Here is an 18,819-nt window from a genome sequence, read left to right on the forward strand (position 1 = left end):
CCCCTGAAACACCGTACAAATCAATCAACACCGGTTAAAAACACTTGAAATCTTTATGATCATGAGATTACAATACTAAATTATCATACAATTATTTGTGGCAATATATTTACAATGAACACTAAAATAGAAATAAACTATATAAGTAGAATTCTAAAAGTTTGACTACAGATGGATCGCCATTTTTGCGACTTAAGGAATAACTTGAACTAGAAAACAGAAGTGGAACAATCGTTCATCTACCTTAGCGATAATAGTGAGAAAGCTCGTAGAGATGGTAATGTGAAGCTAATTTACAACACTTTAGGCAACCCCTGTGACTATAACAACGAAGTAAATGTAAAACCTCAATAGAAATTGTTGCCCCAAGCATGCGTGCCTGCCCTGCAGTGCATTACCCTCAATTCAACAGGAGATCTACTTGGTATCAGTTGGGTTCACAAGGAGTTGAAGCCGCATTGTCACCAGTTTACTTCCGGTCGATTACGTAACAATCTCCGATGTTTTTTAACGGAAAACTTAAAAATTATTTCAAAATATTGAAAGCAGTGTGTTTATTGGAAGTTTCTTTGAGGATGTGATTGATAATTTAGAGCGGATGGCCTGCTTAATATCTCGGATTGTAATAGATTCTTTTGTCTTTTAACGGTTGAGGTTTCCGTCGGACCTCCGATAGTAAACTGGTGACAATGCGGCTTTAACCTTCAGGAGAGACAGATAGGTAAGGATTCCGTAAGTTCAGTAGATGCTGACAGCATCTACAGCTGACCCTCACCCGAAACTAACCTACGGCTAAGTTCAAACGTCGTATTATCCACGAGCCGTATTTAATGCGAATACATGCAAATAAATCATGTCGATTGTTTCATCTTCATTTGCACGCATTTCCATTGAATACGGCTCATGGATAATACGACGTTTGAACTTAGCCTTAGTAAAACATTGAAAACTAACCTAGACATTCTACAAAAATTCTTTGTTCGGGTGTAGCCAACATAGCAAGTGCATATCCAAACATTCCTTTAGTCCTGCTTAAGAAAAGGATGTCATGACAAACAAATAACAGCAACTTTCAGCCGTTGCACGGAACTGGGAGTGACAAGTTCGTTTCGTCTTGTCTTCAAAAGGTGTTTTTATACAAAAATATAACTTAGGAACCATAGATTTTTGTATTTTCAAAGAAAATCATTATACTTTTTGATGTCATTGTATTAAAATAATCTACCCTGGTTCCTAGTTTACCACTGGTCAACTACTACCTGCTATGTAGGCTACTATATCCCCCAGTTATTACGCTATTTATTAATAACGCTATTTAACCCCCCCCCCCCCCCAGCAATAATCAAATATTAGGGAGCTTATGCTTAGATGATTCTGGTCGACGGACAGCATATGGCTCAACGTCTGCTCCATCTGGCTGGCTTTCATATAAAAACCCTGCGAGTACTCTACAAACGGTTGCATTAACTACCTAATAACTGTTTTACACACTAGCAAATGTTTGTGCAAATGGGGACTTGCGCTAAGAGATCACGTGACCTTTTGGGTGGCAAATTCAAGCCAAAAAAAAAAAAAACAAAGAAATGCCTGCGCCCGTCACGCCAGAGAACGACGAAAAAATATATATTTAAATAAAAAAATTAACCCTTTCTGAAATAAAACTTTCTAGCTTTATTCGTAAGCACAATTTGCTTTTGGTTGCTGTTATTTTGCCGCTAAAAGCCTGAGCGCGCTAGTTTGCCACCCAAAAAGTCAAGTGATCTCTTAGCGCAAATCCCCAATTTTTTCACCATGTATTCCCAATATTCTAACAATGCATGAGATCAAAATACTCACAAAACACCAATGTGTAAACCAGTTTTTAAGGTACAACTGAGAATCTACACAACACGAGGTTCCATTCCCGATGGCGGACTAGCTGCCAATAAACGTTTGGAAAAACATATTGCATGGGAGGTCGAAGAGTCTCTGGCTAAACGCTAGCGCAAAACCACGTGATCTAATCAAGCAACCTGATACGGTTATTTCCTGAACATGTGCCGCGCCGATTGTCTTAGTTCCACGCTTCCGGCTTCGCGGTCGCGCCCAGTCCCGCTCCGTCTCATGGCAGACCCTGACGGAGCAGTTGCCATGGCAGGTGTAGATCGCACGTGGGCACCAGACATACGGGACATGTCACCTCGGGGCATGTCCGCTGGGGAGACGTCCGCGGGCGCGCCTCGGTGCAAACGCATACTGACTCGCTTCTCGCGCTCTGCGCGAGACATGGGCCGACCCTGGGCACCTGGGAAGGAATAGTCTACTCGCATTACACAAAGCTAGGCACAACAAGTAGGGAATAGTCTACTCGCATTACACAAAGCTAGGCACAGCAAGTAGGGAATAGTCTACTCGCATTACACAAAGCTAGGCACAACAGCTCGGGAATCGTGACGAGTGAAAGGTAAGCATAACAGCTCGGGAATCGTGACGAGTGAAAGGTAAGCATAACAGCTCGGGAATCGTGACGAGTGAAAGGTAAGCATAACAGCTCGGGAATCGTGACGAGTGAAAGGTAAGCATAACAGCTCGGGAATCGTGACGAGTGAAAGGTAAGCATAACAGCTCGGGCTTCGGGGCCAGTAAAAGGTAAGCACAGCAGCTCGGGATTCGTGACACGTGAAAGCTAAGCACAACAGCTCGGGAATCGTGAATATTAAATAAAGGAATTAGGATTTTAATTTGTTTTATTTTATATTTTTATAGGTGATTTCCAGTATTGTGATTGGTTTCACTGTTATAACACTGGGCCACCATAGTGTAGCTATGATGATGTCTGTTCAGTTGTTATGGCTACACTAGTGTGATGCTGTGATAATGATATGGTGTTCAGACCATTGGCCTAGTGTGTTAGCGCGTCGGCCTCTCACCGCTGTGGCCCACGTTCGAATCCTGGCTCAAACTGGGGATTTTTCCGGGTTCCTGCCTTGATTCGAATTTGTGTCACAAGTGAGTTGAAGTTATTCTCCCGTGTTTCCAGTCTTCTCGGATGAGGACACTAAACCGGAGGTCCCGTCTCTTCCAGCTGCACTACACTAACCTGAACCGAAGGGACGTAAAAGAACCACTGGGGACGCAATAAACCCTCTGGCAGTGACCACCCCCAGTGACAGTGCTTACTAACCGAGGGCCATATGTTAGAAAACTGTATATTCGGTTAAATATGCTACCCTCGATAAACAAAGAATAAACAAACAAACAAACAAACATCAGTTATCATGTTGTGGTGGTGCAGTGCCCACCATGACCTCCCAATGAAATACTCACCAACAGGCGACGCAGCAGGACCTCCTATTGGATCCCGTAACCGTCCTGTGGCAGTCCCTGGGAGGGCACGGGTGGTGGAGCTGCGCATCTGTTGATGACGCTCATCCCGATCCCTCTCTAGCGTCCGATCCCTGGACTTGTCCGGTCCAGGGTCTTCAACTCGCCCACTTCCCTAATGAGCGAAAAGAGAATTCTATGGTTGCGACAAAAAATAGTAATGGCAAAAGCGAGGCAAAATAACAAATAAATTAAGAGGATGGGGAATGGGAATAGATATTTTCTTGAAATATAAATCCTGGAATATACTTATTAATGGATTTTTAATAAATCTAGCTTTAAAGAACTCCTGAAGTAACCCCGGGACTTCCCCTTTTGATAAGCACCCAAGACTACATAACAAGTGATCTTGTAGTCTCTTTTGCTAAAAGACCAACCCTACACTCAAACATCAGCGACAAAGGCATAAAACATTTCAACCTTGTGTTGATATCTCTTCTTGATAAGCGTTGAAACCTTGGCTGTCAATAACTTATAAAGTAGCTGTAACATGTCACGGTAAAATATCACCAGAGCCATCTCTATGAAATATGAAATTCAGCTGCCTTCTGTAATGCATGATCTGTTCCTAAAATGGCATATTGTTCACATGGCCTCTTGAAATCAGGGCAGGACTATAGTATGTGCTATACATGTACTTACAAACTTGAGAAGATTCCAATCAAACACGTAATCATATGTGTATCCTTGACGGTGGAAGAGATTGCGGAAAAGTTGTCTTAGGTATGAGTAGTCCGGCTTGTCATCAAACCTCAGCGATCGGCAGTTATTCAGGTAGGTGGCGAACTCAGCTAGACAAAAATTGCACAAGTCAGTTCTCTGGAAGAAATTCCTGATAAAATGTGTTTTTATTGGGCTGTAAACTATTAGGTAAATGGTCCAGGCAACATTGTGAAAAATTACAAATTCTTTATTTTTAAACGTACCAAGAATGCCACCAAGACAAAGAAAATAGTTGACCAATTAGCTCCAATAAATGTCTTCTTCCACCTAGATGCTCTGCTACCGACTTTATGCCTTTCTACTTACAGGGGAATCCTTTGCAGAGTACTTCGATGGGAGTAGACATCTTCTTTTCACTGATTCTTTCATATTTCTGTCTCTTTGTAGCAGCCTTTAGCCCTTGCCAAGGTAAGCTCCCAAGATTAAAGTACATCAGAACATAGCCAAGGGATTCCAAATCATCTCTTCGACTCTGTTCTGTAAAGCAAATTGACAAATACAAAGATTAAGGGATAAACAAGTTCACTTGTAGCTCATTTATACATATACTTTTTCACATTGAAAACATTATTTAGAAGTAAACACAAAAAGGAGTGTCAATTATGTATGGCTGAGCAATTTCATTAAATTTGCATCGCTACAGCAGGAAAAAAATTTTTGAAAACAAAACTAATGTTGACATATGGGTGCATTTCTGTTGACGATTGCATAGTTTATTTTGCCCCAAGGGATAGGTTCGCACTGTAGTTATGTGTTCTTAGGCTGCCTCTCCAGTAGGCATAGTGGTATTCAAAACAGGAATATTTCTTTGTTGTTATAACAGCATCTATCCCTCTATACCAATCCATACATGCATGTTGATACTAGCAGGAAATGCCAGTAACATTCTTTTTCCTCTACATGAAATGTATTGGTCTGGACCTAACCCCTGATTGGTTAATAGGGGGGGGCACATACATAGGTATTGTATGGAAAACGCATAGGATTTGAAAATTCCTTAAGAAATGACCCACTTTTTGGCCGCCAAGAGGGTGCGGACACACCCTGTGTACCCCCCTGTGCACCCCCCCTGTGTACGCGCCTGTTGGTGACTGCAATGTCACACTTACAGCAACTATCCCATCTTACCGATTCCTAAATGTGTGTTGATGCTAGCATAGCGGGCGGTGCCGGTAAGGTTCTTGTTTTCTCTGTATGGAATGTGTTGGTGAGTACGAGGGTCACGATACTTCTTGGCCAGGCCAAAGTCAATGATGTAAACCAGGTTGCCCTTTTTTCCAAGGCCCATCAGGAAATTATCAGGTTTGATATCTCTGTGGATGAAGTTCTTGCTGTGGACATATTCAATGCGGCTTATCTGGAAACAATAGTATTGAGCATTTTAGAGACACCAATAGCCAAACAAGAAAACTTGGCATCAAAATAAAATCACTTGTGAAAAGGATAGACTTTTTAAGGAGACTTCTTCTAAGTCTTATCACAATTGATGCTTTTTCATTGCTCAAGTTGAGCACTTAACAAAGTTCAAATAGAAATCAAAAAGAAACATCAGAACCCTTTTTTTTAAAGATGGGTTTGTTTAGTTTACTAGGTGTGTTTCCCCAAACAGATACTGTAGCTTATCCAACAGTGTGAGGCAGTAATGGAAAACATAAAACCCTGACGATATTATTTGGAAATTGAAAATTAAAGCCAACTTACTGTCTGATCAGCTAATAGAAGAACAGTCTTTATACTAAATTTCCTATTGCAGAAATTGAACAGATCTTCTAAGCTTGGGCCGAGTAACTCCATAACCAGTACGTTGTAATCGCCCTCAGTGCCACACCACTTAATCGTTGGAATACCAACTGAAAATAAAACAAAAATAATGCCAATAAATGACCACACAAAGTTTGCATGGTGGCATGAGAATGAGGCAAACACATATACAAACAACTTGAGAATCAACAAATACTTAGATGTCTGTTGGTTGCATTGAATTACAAAAACAATTCCAATAATGGACCAAGAACAAAAAAATGGGAAATTTATGCACTTTTGGCAAGATTTCAAAATCAGAGTGCTTGAAAAGAGCCAAACGTCTATAGAGTTTTGGGAGAGGATAACAAGTGGAAAATCTTTATTTGGGGTGGCTATAAAAATAGAGTTTGGCCTACTGTAGAGGCAAAATGGGGATTTCAAAAGATGACAGTTTTTGCTTACAAGAGTTCATCTTAGAAGGACATTTTTTAATGTGTTTCTTTACAAATAATTTTTCTAAATAATACAGAATGTGACCAAATTAAAGCCTCCCCCCCTACCTCAAACATGCACATGATCTTACAAACAAGATATTTAGGTTTCCAATATTGTGTTAAAACTTTTTGTTAATTACATTGTGCAAAATTCCAAAGCAGCAGTGTTCTTGAACTAGAAAAATGAAAGTAATATACAAAAAACTAGTAGTTTGCTCAGCCAAATTTTCAACTTATTGAGACTTCTTCAGGGTAAACTCTAGTGTAATGAATGAAGATCCTAGGAGGTCTCTTGATTGCCAGTGCTTCAGTGAAAATGGCAGAGGTGAATAGATCAGATTGTTTGACTGTCAATCATCCATCACCTCATGCCTTCCACCAATCAATAAGCTAGATTATTTCCTGACTCCATGGAGCAAAATATATATAAGCGAAAAGCTTTCTTGGTTATAATGATATGAATTTTGTGGGGGAGAAAACAGCAGAGAAAAAGAAGACGGAGCATATCTGCTAGTAAAGCTTCCGAAGGCAGAACTAGCTATTTTTGTGACATTATGCATAATAAATAGTTTGACAAGAGCATAACAAAGAATGCATTCATTATTGCAATTTGATTTTCATCACAAGGAAACGTACTGGCAAGGCTTACAGCTAACTAAATAATATGAAAATGAAGGGCAATGATAAATCATCAAAATCGAGGACAGAAGCAATACAATCAGTATAAAAAACAACAATAACTAAATTTGTTGATAATATTTAGCAAGCTGCTGCAGTGATTCTGGATCATTAATTTTTTCTTCTGGTAAATCATGAACAACTCTGGCAGATATTAACCAGATTTGTTTTATACTTTGAGAGATAATCTAATGGCAATATTTAGATTTCAAGTACTTTCATTTCAGATCAACTTAAGCATGATGTTTTTCACATATAGAAATTTATATATCTCGTCGGCTAAGTATTTTAACTTTCTAATTAATTTTGTATAACTTCAAATACAGTCGACGAATTGTAGACTTCCAATTAGGTGTGAAATAAGCAATTCAAAATACAAGCAAAATGTTAAAAAAAAAGGCTAAATTGATAGTTGGGTTAAAGATTCTTAAATAGAAAGCAATACAAATCTGAGAGCCTGCGCAAAATAATAACGAAATAATAACACAGAAAATTAATTTTCATTTTTTTCCTCTTGGGGGGATTTTGTTGCCTTCTGTGTTGAGGCGGAAATTTGATTCGATGATTAGTAAATTTTACGAGAAATCGTAACAAATCGTTCACACAAAGTGATGTGTTTGTGTTTACGTTTCAAACCAAGCTTGAGAATTGCATGTGGCGAAAACCCTGCCAGTAAATCGAAAGAATATATATTTTTTCCAGATTTGAGGCACTCAAAATGTTTTAAATGCTGTAATAATAAAGTGGGTTATGGTATTATTATAACGAAATAAGAGAGAAGCTATACTTCGCTTTTAAATCTAAGTAAATTCTATTAATCGTTCAAGTAACAACAATAACTCCCACAAACCTCCGCCTTGCATCATTTTGTAGAACTTTGCTTCGATGTGAAGCTGTGGATGTTTGGTTTTTACACATTCTAGCTTTATAGCGACTTCTTCCCCGGTAGAAATGCTTGTGCCTGAAAAACCAAGCAAAGTATCACAGATTTTGCAGAAACAACAAGACGAAAGAATCCGGATTTGGCTAAATTACCAACATACCAAGATAAATGTCTCCAAAGGAACCACTTCCAATTTTTCTACCAAGACGGTACTTGTTCCCAACTCTTAGCTCCATGCTCAAGAAATGACAATCTTTTAATGTCTTGCTGAAATTATTTGTGTCAAGAAAGGAGATGTGATGTGACAGCTTCTCCTTTGATTCTACTCCACATGAAGCACTCTCAGGCTTTTCTATTTGAATTTCGGTTTAGCCGACCACAAAGGGACAAAGTACAGATATCTAGCTATAACTGAGAGCACGTATAGTTCTAAACATTGTTCACAGAGAGTAGGATGGACTTGGATGCGGAAGGATTATATAGCTCAATTGGACGCCATTTTGTTTCGTTTACTTGTACGAGACTTGATCCACACAAAAAAAATATTGTATTGCCAAGGCGCTTCCCATATATGGACATCCGCTAGGGATTGTCCGGAAACACGAAATGAACACGAGAATCTTTCGATCTTTTCAATCAATTCGAGATCCTTTCGAAAGAAATATATTGACCACTAAATCACCGCTTTTCAAAATATGTTTATATTTTCTTGTGTGTACACTTTTTCACAATTTTCCAACTTTATGCGTCAAAACAAGGGAATCGAGAATAATCCGATTTCATTAGATTGGGTTTCCTGTGCTCTTACAAAAAGCAGCCGCTGGAATTTTGTATTGCAGTCTCGTATATCATTTTCACTTTCAGTTTCGGACAGATAGAACCTGATAGAACATTTGCTAAATGGGGATCGATATAGACAGATTCGTGGACGTCAGTCCTGAACTAGTGTGTTGTATTTGCACTGGTGTGCTAGAAGATCCAGTAGAGTCGCCCTGTAGACACGTTTTCTGCTCCGAATGCATCTCAAAATGGCTACAAAATAATTCAAACTGTCCGACCTGTCGAAGCCAAGTGCGTGCAAAAAATCTGAAACCAGTTCTTCCACTTGTCAGAAATATCATTTCTAAACTAAAGATTCACTGTGACTTTAAAACCCAAGGCTGTAAGGCTATTGTGTCCCTCGAATCGCTGAAGAGACATGCTACTATCTGTGTGATGGCACCCGTGACTTGCACCTATGCTAACTGCGGGAAAGTTGTACCTAAAAAGGACTTGGACAAACACAGAAGAATCTGCCCTTTGAGGACAACTGTCTGCATTAAAGGATGCGGACTTGAAATGTTGGCCTCCAAGTTACACACGCACAATTGTATCAAGGAATTGAAAAAGAAAATGGATGGTAAACTAGACACTCGAGATTTTCATACACATAGACGTTTACAAATCCCCATATTTACCCCTCCCAGTGGGGTAGGCATAAACAGTTTGGTTTCATTAATCAGTATGGTAATCATAAAATGGGATATATTAGCTGGGACACTTGAGAGAACCGGGGCACTTTGGATAGCTGGGGTGACTGGCTGAATAAAATGGTTGGGGGGCCTGGGCCCCCACAATAATTTTAACCGTTCAAAAAAAAAATGATATGTTGCACAGAGTAGAATTGAGGAAGGATTTTTGGTATCACTTGGCAAACTTGCCAACCTCCAATTACAAGTGCCCATTGTGTTGACTTTGAACAAATTATGACATCTCATAAATCAACCCTTAACAGATTTTTCAATGACCAGCGTTTGTCTATTTTAAGATCAAGGAGAGAGAATTGGAAAGCTGGAAGATCAAGTCAAATACCTGCAGTCGGCTCTGAGGAGGTTAGAAGAGGTTGCCCAAGTATCTTCACCAAGGTACAGTCCTGAGAGAAGCAGACGGCAGAGTTCCAGTCCTGAGAGAAGCAGAGGTAGACGGCAAAGTTCCAGTCCTGAGATAAGCAGAGGCAGATGGCAGAGTTCCAGTCCTGAGATAAGCAGAGGCAGACGGCAGAGCTCCAGTCCTGAGATAAGGAGATTAGGCACCAGACGGCATAGATCGCGTACATCCAGTCCTCCAGATTGGAATCATAGTAACAGTCCTCCAAGGAGGAGGAGGAGGAGGGATTTTTCTATGACACCAGAGTACCTAACTAGTACAAGCTTTGATTCATCGCTATCAAGTGATAGTGATAGTGATTGAGAGTCTAATAAATGATCAAGAGAAAAAAGACTGGTTTGGAATATGGCTAAATATAAGAGCAGGGATTTATATTTGTTTAACTGTCTGCATGGAGTGTGATAAATGTGTCTCTTTGAATGAAATTTATTCAGTAGTATTAAATCAGAACATAACACAAATTTAAAGATTCACAAAGATAGGTGAATCAGTCATTGAAGTGCATCACCAGATTAAAAAAAGCTGTTGTTTATGGGTAACAATTAATCAAAAAAATTGCATTTTCGAATGTATATTTTTTTACAATAATCTCTGATGACAGTCTTTATAAACGTATGACCAAGATGACCATGCTAATTTATGGATGGCAAATATAACACTAGACTCGGTTTTCAGTGGTTAAGTCATGCGCTTCTCCTCCAACAGACAGCTGGTTAAGGTACCATGTCTAAGACGTCACATTGTAATTTAGGCCACACGCATCCAGAGGTTTTTAAAACAAGTTTTTTTCCATATTCAAGCAAAAAGCATCCACACAAAAGCATACAATACGCATCCACACAAAAGCATACAATACGTATTTGCCATCCACACGAAAATGCTGGGTATAAAGAAATACCATAGGATAGACTACTATGCATGTGCTGTAGGACAAGGAGTAAGCAACCTGATTCTATTACGTCATCGTATTAAAAAAAAAGACCTCTGTTTTCAGTGTCCACAAGTGTACAGAGAACCTCTGTTTTCAAGAACCTCCGCTCTGGAGACCATATTCAAAAACCTCTGTTTTCGGTGCCCGAATAAGCCAAATTAAATGTATTTGCACATTTGAAAATCGCTTCAAACTCTTTCTGACCTAATAAATGGCTTAAAACTTTCTCATCTTCACTTTTTTCTGTTTGAAGAAAAGGTTGTTAAAGTAGACTTTGTTTCAATACTGTGTTATGATAATTATGCTAATGTGTTTGTTATCATGTTTTTTTTTTATCTTTTCCCACCGTACCCCCCATTCCCACCCACTCTATCTTATGAAATTCAGAGTAAAATTTTTCTACATAACTGAGAAACTACTTTTTACACACACAATTGCAAAATTTATAATCAGTGCCTTTATTTGGTACAATCAAGGTACAGTGCTGTTAACATGGTATTACACAATAATGAAAATGAGACAAATAGTGTTGGATAATTATTCTGGATTTACAATTCATGGGATTTTATTCAAACTGCTAAAGTTTACTAACATTTTGTAATATTCCAAGATCAACATCCTTTACAAGAGAAGGAGTTGAGCTTGGTTCCTACCAGATCTTACCTATTTATTGTATCACTTTAAGAGATAGAACTTAGTCCTGGATTAACAGACAACAAAATCATCATCATTTTTTAAATTACAGAAATTCGCAAGCTTAAAATTCAGAGCAATATATTGGACAAGACAGTTAATGATTCTGATGAATCCCATCGACAACTGTGGTCTATTCTAGTTGTTAATGCAATATAGTCCTACCTGCTTTTAGTTGCCTTACCTTGCCTTCTCACATTTACTATCCAAACAAAATGTATCCAAAAAGTTTATTTTCTTGACAAAATCTTGGGAGGGAGTTTGAAATGTGACAGGTAAGTAATCAAAATCACTCCAAAAGAAGTCAAGCATGTCAATATGTCTAGAAAACGTTTTAACTGTTCTTAGCTGAATAGCACAGCAACATTTCAGAGGGGAAAAACAACTAGTTGCAAAAAAAGTCAAGAGCAGGAAAGTTGTGTTACCTCCCTGCCAGATGTAGTTGTCGGCATCTTGAATTACTTACAAAGACTAAAGCCCTATATCTTGCAATTAAACTAAATTAAACTAAATTAAATTAATTAAATTAAACTAAAGCCCTATATCTTGCAATTATAAGAATACTCATGCTTTCAACAAAGGGGGCTGTTGGTAAATGGTTACGGTATGGCTTTTTTATAACAGTTTAGCCTGCTTGTAGGCACTTAATAGTGTTTTTACTGCAAAAACAAAACAGCTCTACACTGTTTTTTTTGTGTGCAATCAAACGCGTGTATGTAGATTATAGTAGTTAAAGGTTACAGCTTTATTCGTGGCACAATCTCTCCTACCTTGTTATGCCATTAGTCTTTTAGAGAACCTTTCCTACCTTTTGATTTCCTACCTTTAAAGTTATCAGGGTAAAGAGCTCTATCATGGGTTTCTTTGGAAAAAGCAAATTGTAAATTAATTGCCAGGGTAACACCAGTAAGTGTGGATAACCTTCAGTTAATGCCATACAGTGAGAACATTGATCGAAGTACATTGCTTCCAAAAACCCAACCATAATATATGTTATTACAGATCTTACTCTACTTGGGGTCAATTTGAAAAAAAGAAAACATACAGCATTTGGCCAAGATAAAACAAACAACCCATATACATAGGGTGGTTCCCTAATATTATTGAAAAATTCTTGATACAAGGTTTTCTCTGTATGACATGATCTTCCCTAAGACTGTTAGCATATTTTAAATCCCAAAGTAATCAAGTAAAAATAGCATTACAAATCTCTTACAAGAAAATCCTGTAAGGCAAAATGAGACTGTACATCAATGTATTTATATATAAACATGAAAAAAATCTGAACTAAAACTAAGCTAATAAGAATGAGGTTGTGGACCCCCCATTGGCATTCTCTGCATAGGCGGTCCATTAGGGAATAATGGCATGGGGCGTGGCCCCCGAGCAGGGGGTGCCTGAGATGAAGGAGGGTTGCCTAACAAGGGCACAGGTCCAGTGGGCATAGTCCCAGGAGCTCCCGGTCGAGGTGGCATGCTATAAGGTACTCCCTGAGATAATGTTGGCGGCTGCTGCATGAACTGTGGCTGTTGCGCCATGAGGGGCGGGGCAGCCATGGGGTAGCCCTGGGGGTTTGTGGATGGCATGGTCATAACAGGTGGCATAGACGGCATGGTCATTGGTGGTACCATGCTGGAAGGTGCCATTCCTGGTATGCCTGGGTTCATCTGCATTGTTGGAAGGTTTGAGGTGGGTAGGTTTGGTGTCTGAGGGGCATATTTTGGAAGGGAGGCTCTCTTTTCCTCCTGTGACAAAAAACAAAATACCACTATTAACACTACAAATTAAATTCCTGGATAACAAAAAACTTAGACCATTATTTTCGAGTTGTAAAACAGAATTGTAACAACCAGGTTTTACTGTTAATTGAACAAAACAGAGCCTGGATTATATGCTCCAGGATGAGAAAAATAACAAAAAACTTAGACCATTATTTTAGAGTTGTAAAAGAGAATTGTAAAACCCAGGTTTCACTGCACAGTAGTATAAGAACACATATGAGGGTAGGCTTTTCCCTGGATGTGCCACTGCTGATATTTCTGATACTAGAGCTTTTAACTCCACCTGTAATATTAACATAGACTGTTGCTAAGCTAAATAAATCACTACAAGGTTAAAATGTATATTTTGGCCTCTGTGCAAACACTTGTGTTGCTGAAATTTTGAGCATTAGCCCTTTGTCAGGAAAAAAGGACAGTTGCTAGGATTACCTTATTACACTTAATTCTCCTATCACTTCAATTTCGTGACATAGCGATTTTAAAAGCTTCGCGAAAATAAAGTGATGCGAAAATTAGGATGCAAGAAAAATAAGGGAGTAAAGAAGCCTTTGGGGGAATATTGGCCATTTAATAAGCTTTATGGAAACACTTCTTCTATCTAGTCATCTTATGTACATCTAGTACGGTGAGGGGTTGAGTTGGACTTGTATTTATAGATTTTATGAAACTAAGTTTAGCCCATGCATCTTTGTTACAAATTGTTTCAGTTTTGATGATTACAGCACATTTTAATTCAACTTGTTTTGCTTGATTTTATTATCCCAAAATCGCGAAAATAAAGTGATCTGGTTTTTACGAAAATAGGAAAATCGCAAAAATAAAGTGTCACAAAATATCGCCATCTCAAAATCGCTTAATTTTGACGTCGCAAAAATTAAGGGTAATAAAGTATCATGAAACTGGGTGGTATAGTTGCTACATACCAGTGAAATATCTTCATCCGGATGGACTAGTTTACTTGTTGCACCTGGGGCGACAATCATTGCCGGTTTGGCCTGGGCCACCTGGCTTGTTGCAGGCATAGGGGCTGAGAAATAGAAATATGTCAGGGAAAAGTCATCTTCATATGTGAAATTAGAAACCCAAACTAAACCATAAGGGTAAGTCACAAAACAGTATTTATTGTTTTAAAGTTTAATTCCTTTTTTTTTTTCTGCATTGTCGTAAAACATTTTGTCATAGCATATTCAAAACACCAACCTCCTGCTATGATTGGTCCTTTCTGGAAGGTGGAGCCACCAGCTTCTACTGTTATGGGTTTAAAGTCGGCCCCTACTGGACCAGAAGATGTACTCGATGCAACAGTTCCATTGACATTCTAGAAACAAATGTACTTGTGAATATGTAGAAACTTTAACATACCTTTGGTTTGTTAAAATATATATTACCAACTAGAAACCTTAACTTATAGGTGATAATAATTTAATATTTGTCAAACTGTGCAAATGTGCTCAATACATGTCTTGTCAGGCATTTTCACTGCACACACTAATGGCTGTTTAGCCAGTCATCCTACAAAACACTCAAAAAAGTCCCACAGAAATTACATACAAGTTTTTTTGGGGGTTATAAACAAAACTAATGAAGAGTATGCTTATATAGTAAAGGAACTTTGTGTTGATAAACTATTTCTTCAAGCATATTGTAGAATACAATCCCAATGCCTTACAAATAATGGTGTGCTTAGCCAGATCTTAAGTACTTACATTTAGTGTGGTAAAGCGTTGGAGAGGTATCAAAACAACAGCACTTACCTGAGCAGCTGGGAAGAGTGGTTTGCTAGCTTGTACCTGGGGCCCTGGGCCCAGGGGGTTCTGAGCCCCGCCCAGCCCAGGGACCCCAACAGTACTTACAGTGCCAGTAGCTCCCATCAGTGTGCTGGCAAAGTTATTAAGGATGTGGTATTAGTAACAAGGCATAAGGTGTCAGTAAATAATACTTACCTTGCACATTCTTTTGCATTACCCGTTTTCAGTCACCATATGCCTTTCATTTTAAGAGTCACAACAGTGTTTTGGTGGACGTCAATCGTGACTTTTGAATTTCTGCATCTGTCACAGCTTTAGATTGATCACAACCAAATCAAATTCAAAGTGGATCAAACTTTTAACTGCTGTCACTGAGAAAAAAAACGATTAACACAAAGCCAGCTATTGAATTAAGCTGGAATTGTTTCTTAGCTTTGCGTTGTTGTTGATTTAGTGTGTATGTGCGTATGCATCTCGTCTGCTTTCTTGACGCCTGGTGCCTTTCTGCACTCTCTCATTGGTTAGCGGTCTAACGGCCGTCCTAACTGCGAAATGGCTTTTGTCACAAAAAACAGTTGCGACTCAAAATGAAAATCCAAGGTGCATATGTGGCTGAAAACGAGTGTAAACACCAAATCATACTTGGATGTGAAACAGCTATAGTTTTTTTTGCTATTGCTTCAAGACACTAATTTGCCAAGTGCTTCTCAAGCACTGTAAAAATTTCAGGTCCAAAAATATTTCAAAATACAGATACCAAAGGAACTAAACAAAACAAGCCATGATGACATTTGTTTGCGGCTTGATAGTATTCATTTTTAAAGGTGAAAAAAAAACTATTGATAGAACCATAGCTGTGTCACTGTCAAATGTAAATGTAATAACATATAAATGCAAATAGCTATAGACAATATGTATCATATCCTATCATTTAAAATGTCTACATTTCAAAATACAAGCGACATGTCAGAAGATTTAAACATTGAGGAACTTATTTAGAATTCATGGCAATCAAGTTAAAAAAATCCAATTTTTACACAAACTCTTTGATTTGAAAGCATAAGTCAATTAGCTGTATCCAAAATTTGAACTTCTGTGACATCTGTATCACTGATATCTCATAATGCATTTTAATTGACTTGCCTTAAAGAAACTTACTTGATTGTTGATCAAGGCCACATCATTCCATGCTCAATATCTTTATCGACTGCATAACCCCGAATATTAACCCTACCTTCTAATATTACCACTTGTTTCTTACAACAAAATGAAAATAGAAACTGATCAAAAAGTAAATGAAACATGGTTTTCACTGGCCTACTTTGAATATCCAGTTTCCTTGGAGAAGGGGAAGAGCAGTCACTGAAAGAAAGAGGACTACTAGCATTTTACAGACAGGTTACACGGCAAGACAACTTACCTTGGGGGCATTCTATGCATGGCCATCATTGGACCCTGGTGCATTCCTTGCATTGGTGGCATACCTGGCAGTGAAATACACATTCTTTTTCATGATCTGAGTTCAACTAAGCAAGGTTCTTAAGGTTTCTGTTTGTCAAGCTTAAAAATTATCTGGCTGTGAGTCAAAATGGCCTGTAAGTCACTCTATTCTTGGGTAAAAACTTCGAACTTAAACCCTGACAATGGTGACTATCAGAAAGCTGAGGAATAACTCCACTCTAATATCCATAATCAATGGCAATTCATTCATTTTCTTCAATGCTTTTTCAAAGCCCAATTGCATGACTTCTTATAAAGTGGCCAAATCAGATTCCTTCAAATTCCTGGTTACCACATACGATAGCATTACAGCGGTTGCGAAGAAATGCCTTTGTGAGAATTCATACTAGTGTAATACTAGTGTAAGTCCCGATTCATACATAGCGCTCCTGCCATGACGAATGTAAGTGTTTGGATTGGGCACATGGACAGTTCGACATCTGAATCAATTAAGTTTGTCACGGTGTTAAGCACGGGTGCACCTGTTGTGCTGCACGGCAAAACACAACACCGATTCAAAGATCGCGCTTCTGATGTGCTGAATCAAATACCATGTTTGTTTTATTTTGTGCAACAGAATCTCTGCTTCAAACCAACTTTTACTACATGCAAATCTATTGAGCACGACTTATTTAGTGTGACGTCGATACAAATAGACAATTAGATTAGGCACGGCAGAAGCCACATTGAGATATCAGACTCAACAAAGATAAGAAACATATCATTTGATAACGTGCAGTGAAGTGTATGTGAGTAGAGGGAAAATCCAATTTCGAAGACATTTGTACATGCTTGAAATTGCACGCTGTTCTCACATACATATGTAATATAACACAACATTAACGGAGGAAATGTGTGGTACTTAGCTAACTCTTTATTTTGCATTGTTGTTAGTATCGAGGATTCATTAGGATATCGTAATATAGACTTTCTTGTAGATCGTATAGATTGATTCAAATGCAGTGTAATTTTGATATTGGTGTATTATATAGATAAAAATCAATGACTTTCATGAAATTAGATATGTCACATATCCTGTACTTGCAAGTGAGTAAAAAAATGGTTGATCACGCCCCCCACCCAAAAAAAAACCACCATTCCACCCCCCCCCCCCCTAAAAAAACAGCGATTTGATTTTCGTCTGCAGCTTTCAACCCAAAATTTCCGCGAAATTTCAAGATTTTTTCTGCATCCGGTAAGAGGTCATGTACAGTTTAACTTGTATTGCAATATAAAACAAAAACAATAACTAAGGGGCGGTCAAAAGAAGCTATTTAAAACTACACTTTGCTCACCTGGCATGGGCTGACCCGACATCATCGGCATACCCATTGGTGGTGGAAAACCTGGCGGGAAACCTGGCGGCACCATCTGCGGCATCATCATCATATGTGGGGCTGCTACCGTTACGGCAACTGGCGCATCTTCTTTGGCTATCTTAGCAGATGGTTCATCTATAAAATGTTAGGAGTGAATTAAACAATGTGCAGAATTTGATTTGATGATTTTCAGGGTTTGAGACCTTGTCAGAAGCTGTAGATCTACTTACCAGAGTCCTCCTTTCCTTGGCGCTGCTGTCTCTCTTTCAAATCTTTCTCTGGAATCCCCTCCATTCCATAGATTTCAATCTCAGGATCTCCTCTGTTTGGTAGAGAGTTGGGAATAGCTGACACTGTCTCCTTGTGGACTTGCGTGCAGTGAATCGCTAAGCCAGGGCCTGTGTAAAGTTTCTTGTGGCAAATCATGCACTTGAAATGCTTAGCTTTCTGGTGCTGAATGAGAATCTTCTCATCATCAAAGTCCCTATTACAATACCTGTGTCATGATTAAGGTTAAAGTCATGCAAGAAGCCATGGTATATAATTTTTCAACGCTTCACTCGCTCAAACAATGTCGATCAAAAAATCGCTTGTGCTTCCGATTTTGACCTTCTTCAATAACTTCCGATATTAACCTTCTTTGATGACAGAAAATATTTAAAACCAAATGAAAATTGCAAGTGACAATCACAACTATTAGGGCATAAATGAGACAGAAATTAAAACTCTAAGAGAAAAAAAAGTCTCTCATCCCATCAATCAGAGTCATCGATGAAAAAAGTTTGATGAGTTTTGCGGAGTTTTGACGCAAATTCAAATAAATCCTTACAGTCCTGAACCTTTTAAATGTTTTAAAAGGATACCAGCACCATGGCTTCATCGGCTTCTTCTTTTTACGGCCCATTTTCGATTGAAAACTCTCTCAAACACAAAAAGAACCTTCCTTCTTCGCTGACAATACAACAAGCATGGACAAAATGGCCGACGCGTTCCAAAAGGTCCCGTATGTACCGGGAGGGACTTGTAACTAGTAAACA

At 38.6% G+C, this 18,819-nt stretch overlaps 3 protein-coding genes across 4 annotated transcripts; 1 reads left to right on the forward strand and 2 right to left on the reverse strand.

Moving 5' to 3' along the window:
- Nucleotides 1-34: 34 nt before the first annotated feature.
- LOC5506096 (casein kinase I) lies at nt 35-8,442 on the reverse strand. Of its 2 annotated transcripts, none has more exons than XM_032374499.2 (8): nt 8,045-8,442; nt 7,852-7,962; nt 5,788-5,936; nt 5,215-5,443; nt 4,393-4,563; nt 4,006-4,154; nt 3,307-3,478; nt 35-2,284 (listed from the first exon to the last, which is right to left on the reverse strand). In XM_032374499.2, the coding sequence occupies exons 1-8, from the start codon at nt 8,118-8,120 to the stop codon at nt 2,022-2,024; spliced, it is 1,320 nt and encodes a 439-aa protein (XP_032230390.2). In that variant the 5' UTR covers nt 8,121-8,442; the 3' UTR covers nt 35-2,021. The 2 variants fall into 2 exon arrangements, with proteins under 2 accessions (XP_032230390.2, XP_032230389.2); XM_032374498.2 differs by having other exon boundaries at nt 35-2,299.
- Nucleotides 8,443-8,718: 276 nt separating this feature from the next.
- Nucleotides 8,719-10,966, forward strand: LOC5506098 (E3 ubiquitin-protein ligase PDZRN3-B). The gene is made up of 2 exons (XM_001626778.3): nt 8,719-9,283; nt 9,692-10,966. Exons 1-2 carry the CDS (start codon nt 8,785-8,787, stop codon nt 10,111-10,113), a joined length of 921 nt encoding a protein of 306 aa, XP_001626828.3. The 5' UTR covers nt 8,719-8,784; the 3' UTR covers nt 10,114-10,966.
- A 1,194-nt stretch (nt 10,967-12,160) lies between these two features.
- On the reverse strand, nt 12,161-18,815 carry LOC5506101 (BUB3-interacting and GLEBS motif-containing protein ZNF207). Its single transcript, XM_001626793.3, has 8 exons — nt 18,646-18,815; nt 18,013-18,278; nt 17,759-17,917; nt 16,384-16,447; nt 14,970-15,093; nt 14,416-14,533; nt 14,139-14,242; nt 12,161-13,179 (listed from the first exon to the last, which is right to left on the reverse strand). Exons 1-8 carry the CDS (start codon nt 18,684-18,686, stop codon nt 12,733-12,735), a joined length of 1,323 nt encoding a protein of 440 aa, XP_001626843.3. The 5' UTR covers nt 18,687-18,815; the 3' UTR covers nt 12,161-12,732.
- Nucleotides 18,816-18,819: the final 4 nt, after the last annotated feature.

Source organism: Nematostella vectensis, chromosome 12 (assembly GCF_932526225.1).
Source record: "Nematostella vectensis chromosome 12, jaNemVect1.1, whole genome shotgun sequence".
Classification (NCBI taxonomy): Eukaryota; Metazoa; Cnidaria; class Anthozoa; order Actiniaria; family Edwardsiidae; genus Nematostella; species Nematostella vectensis.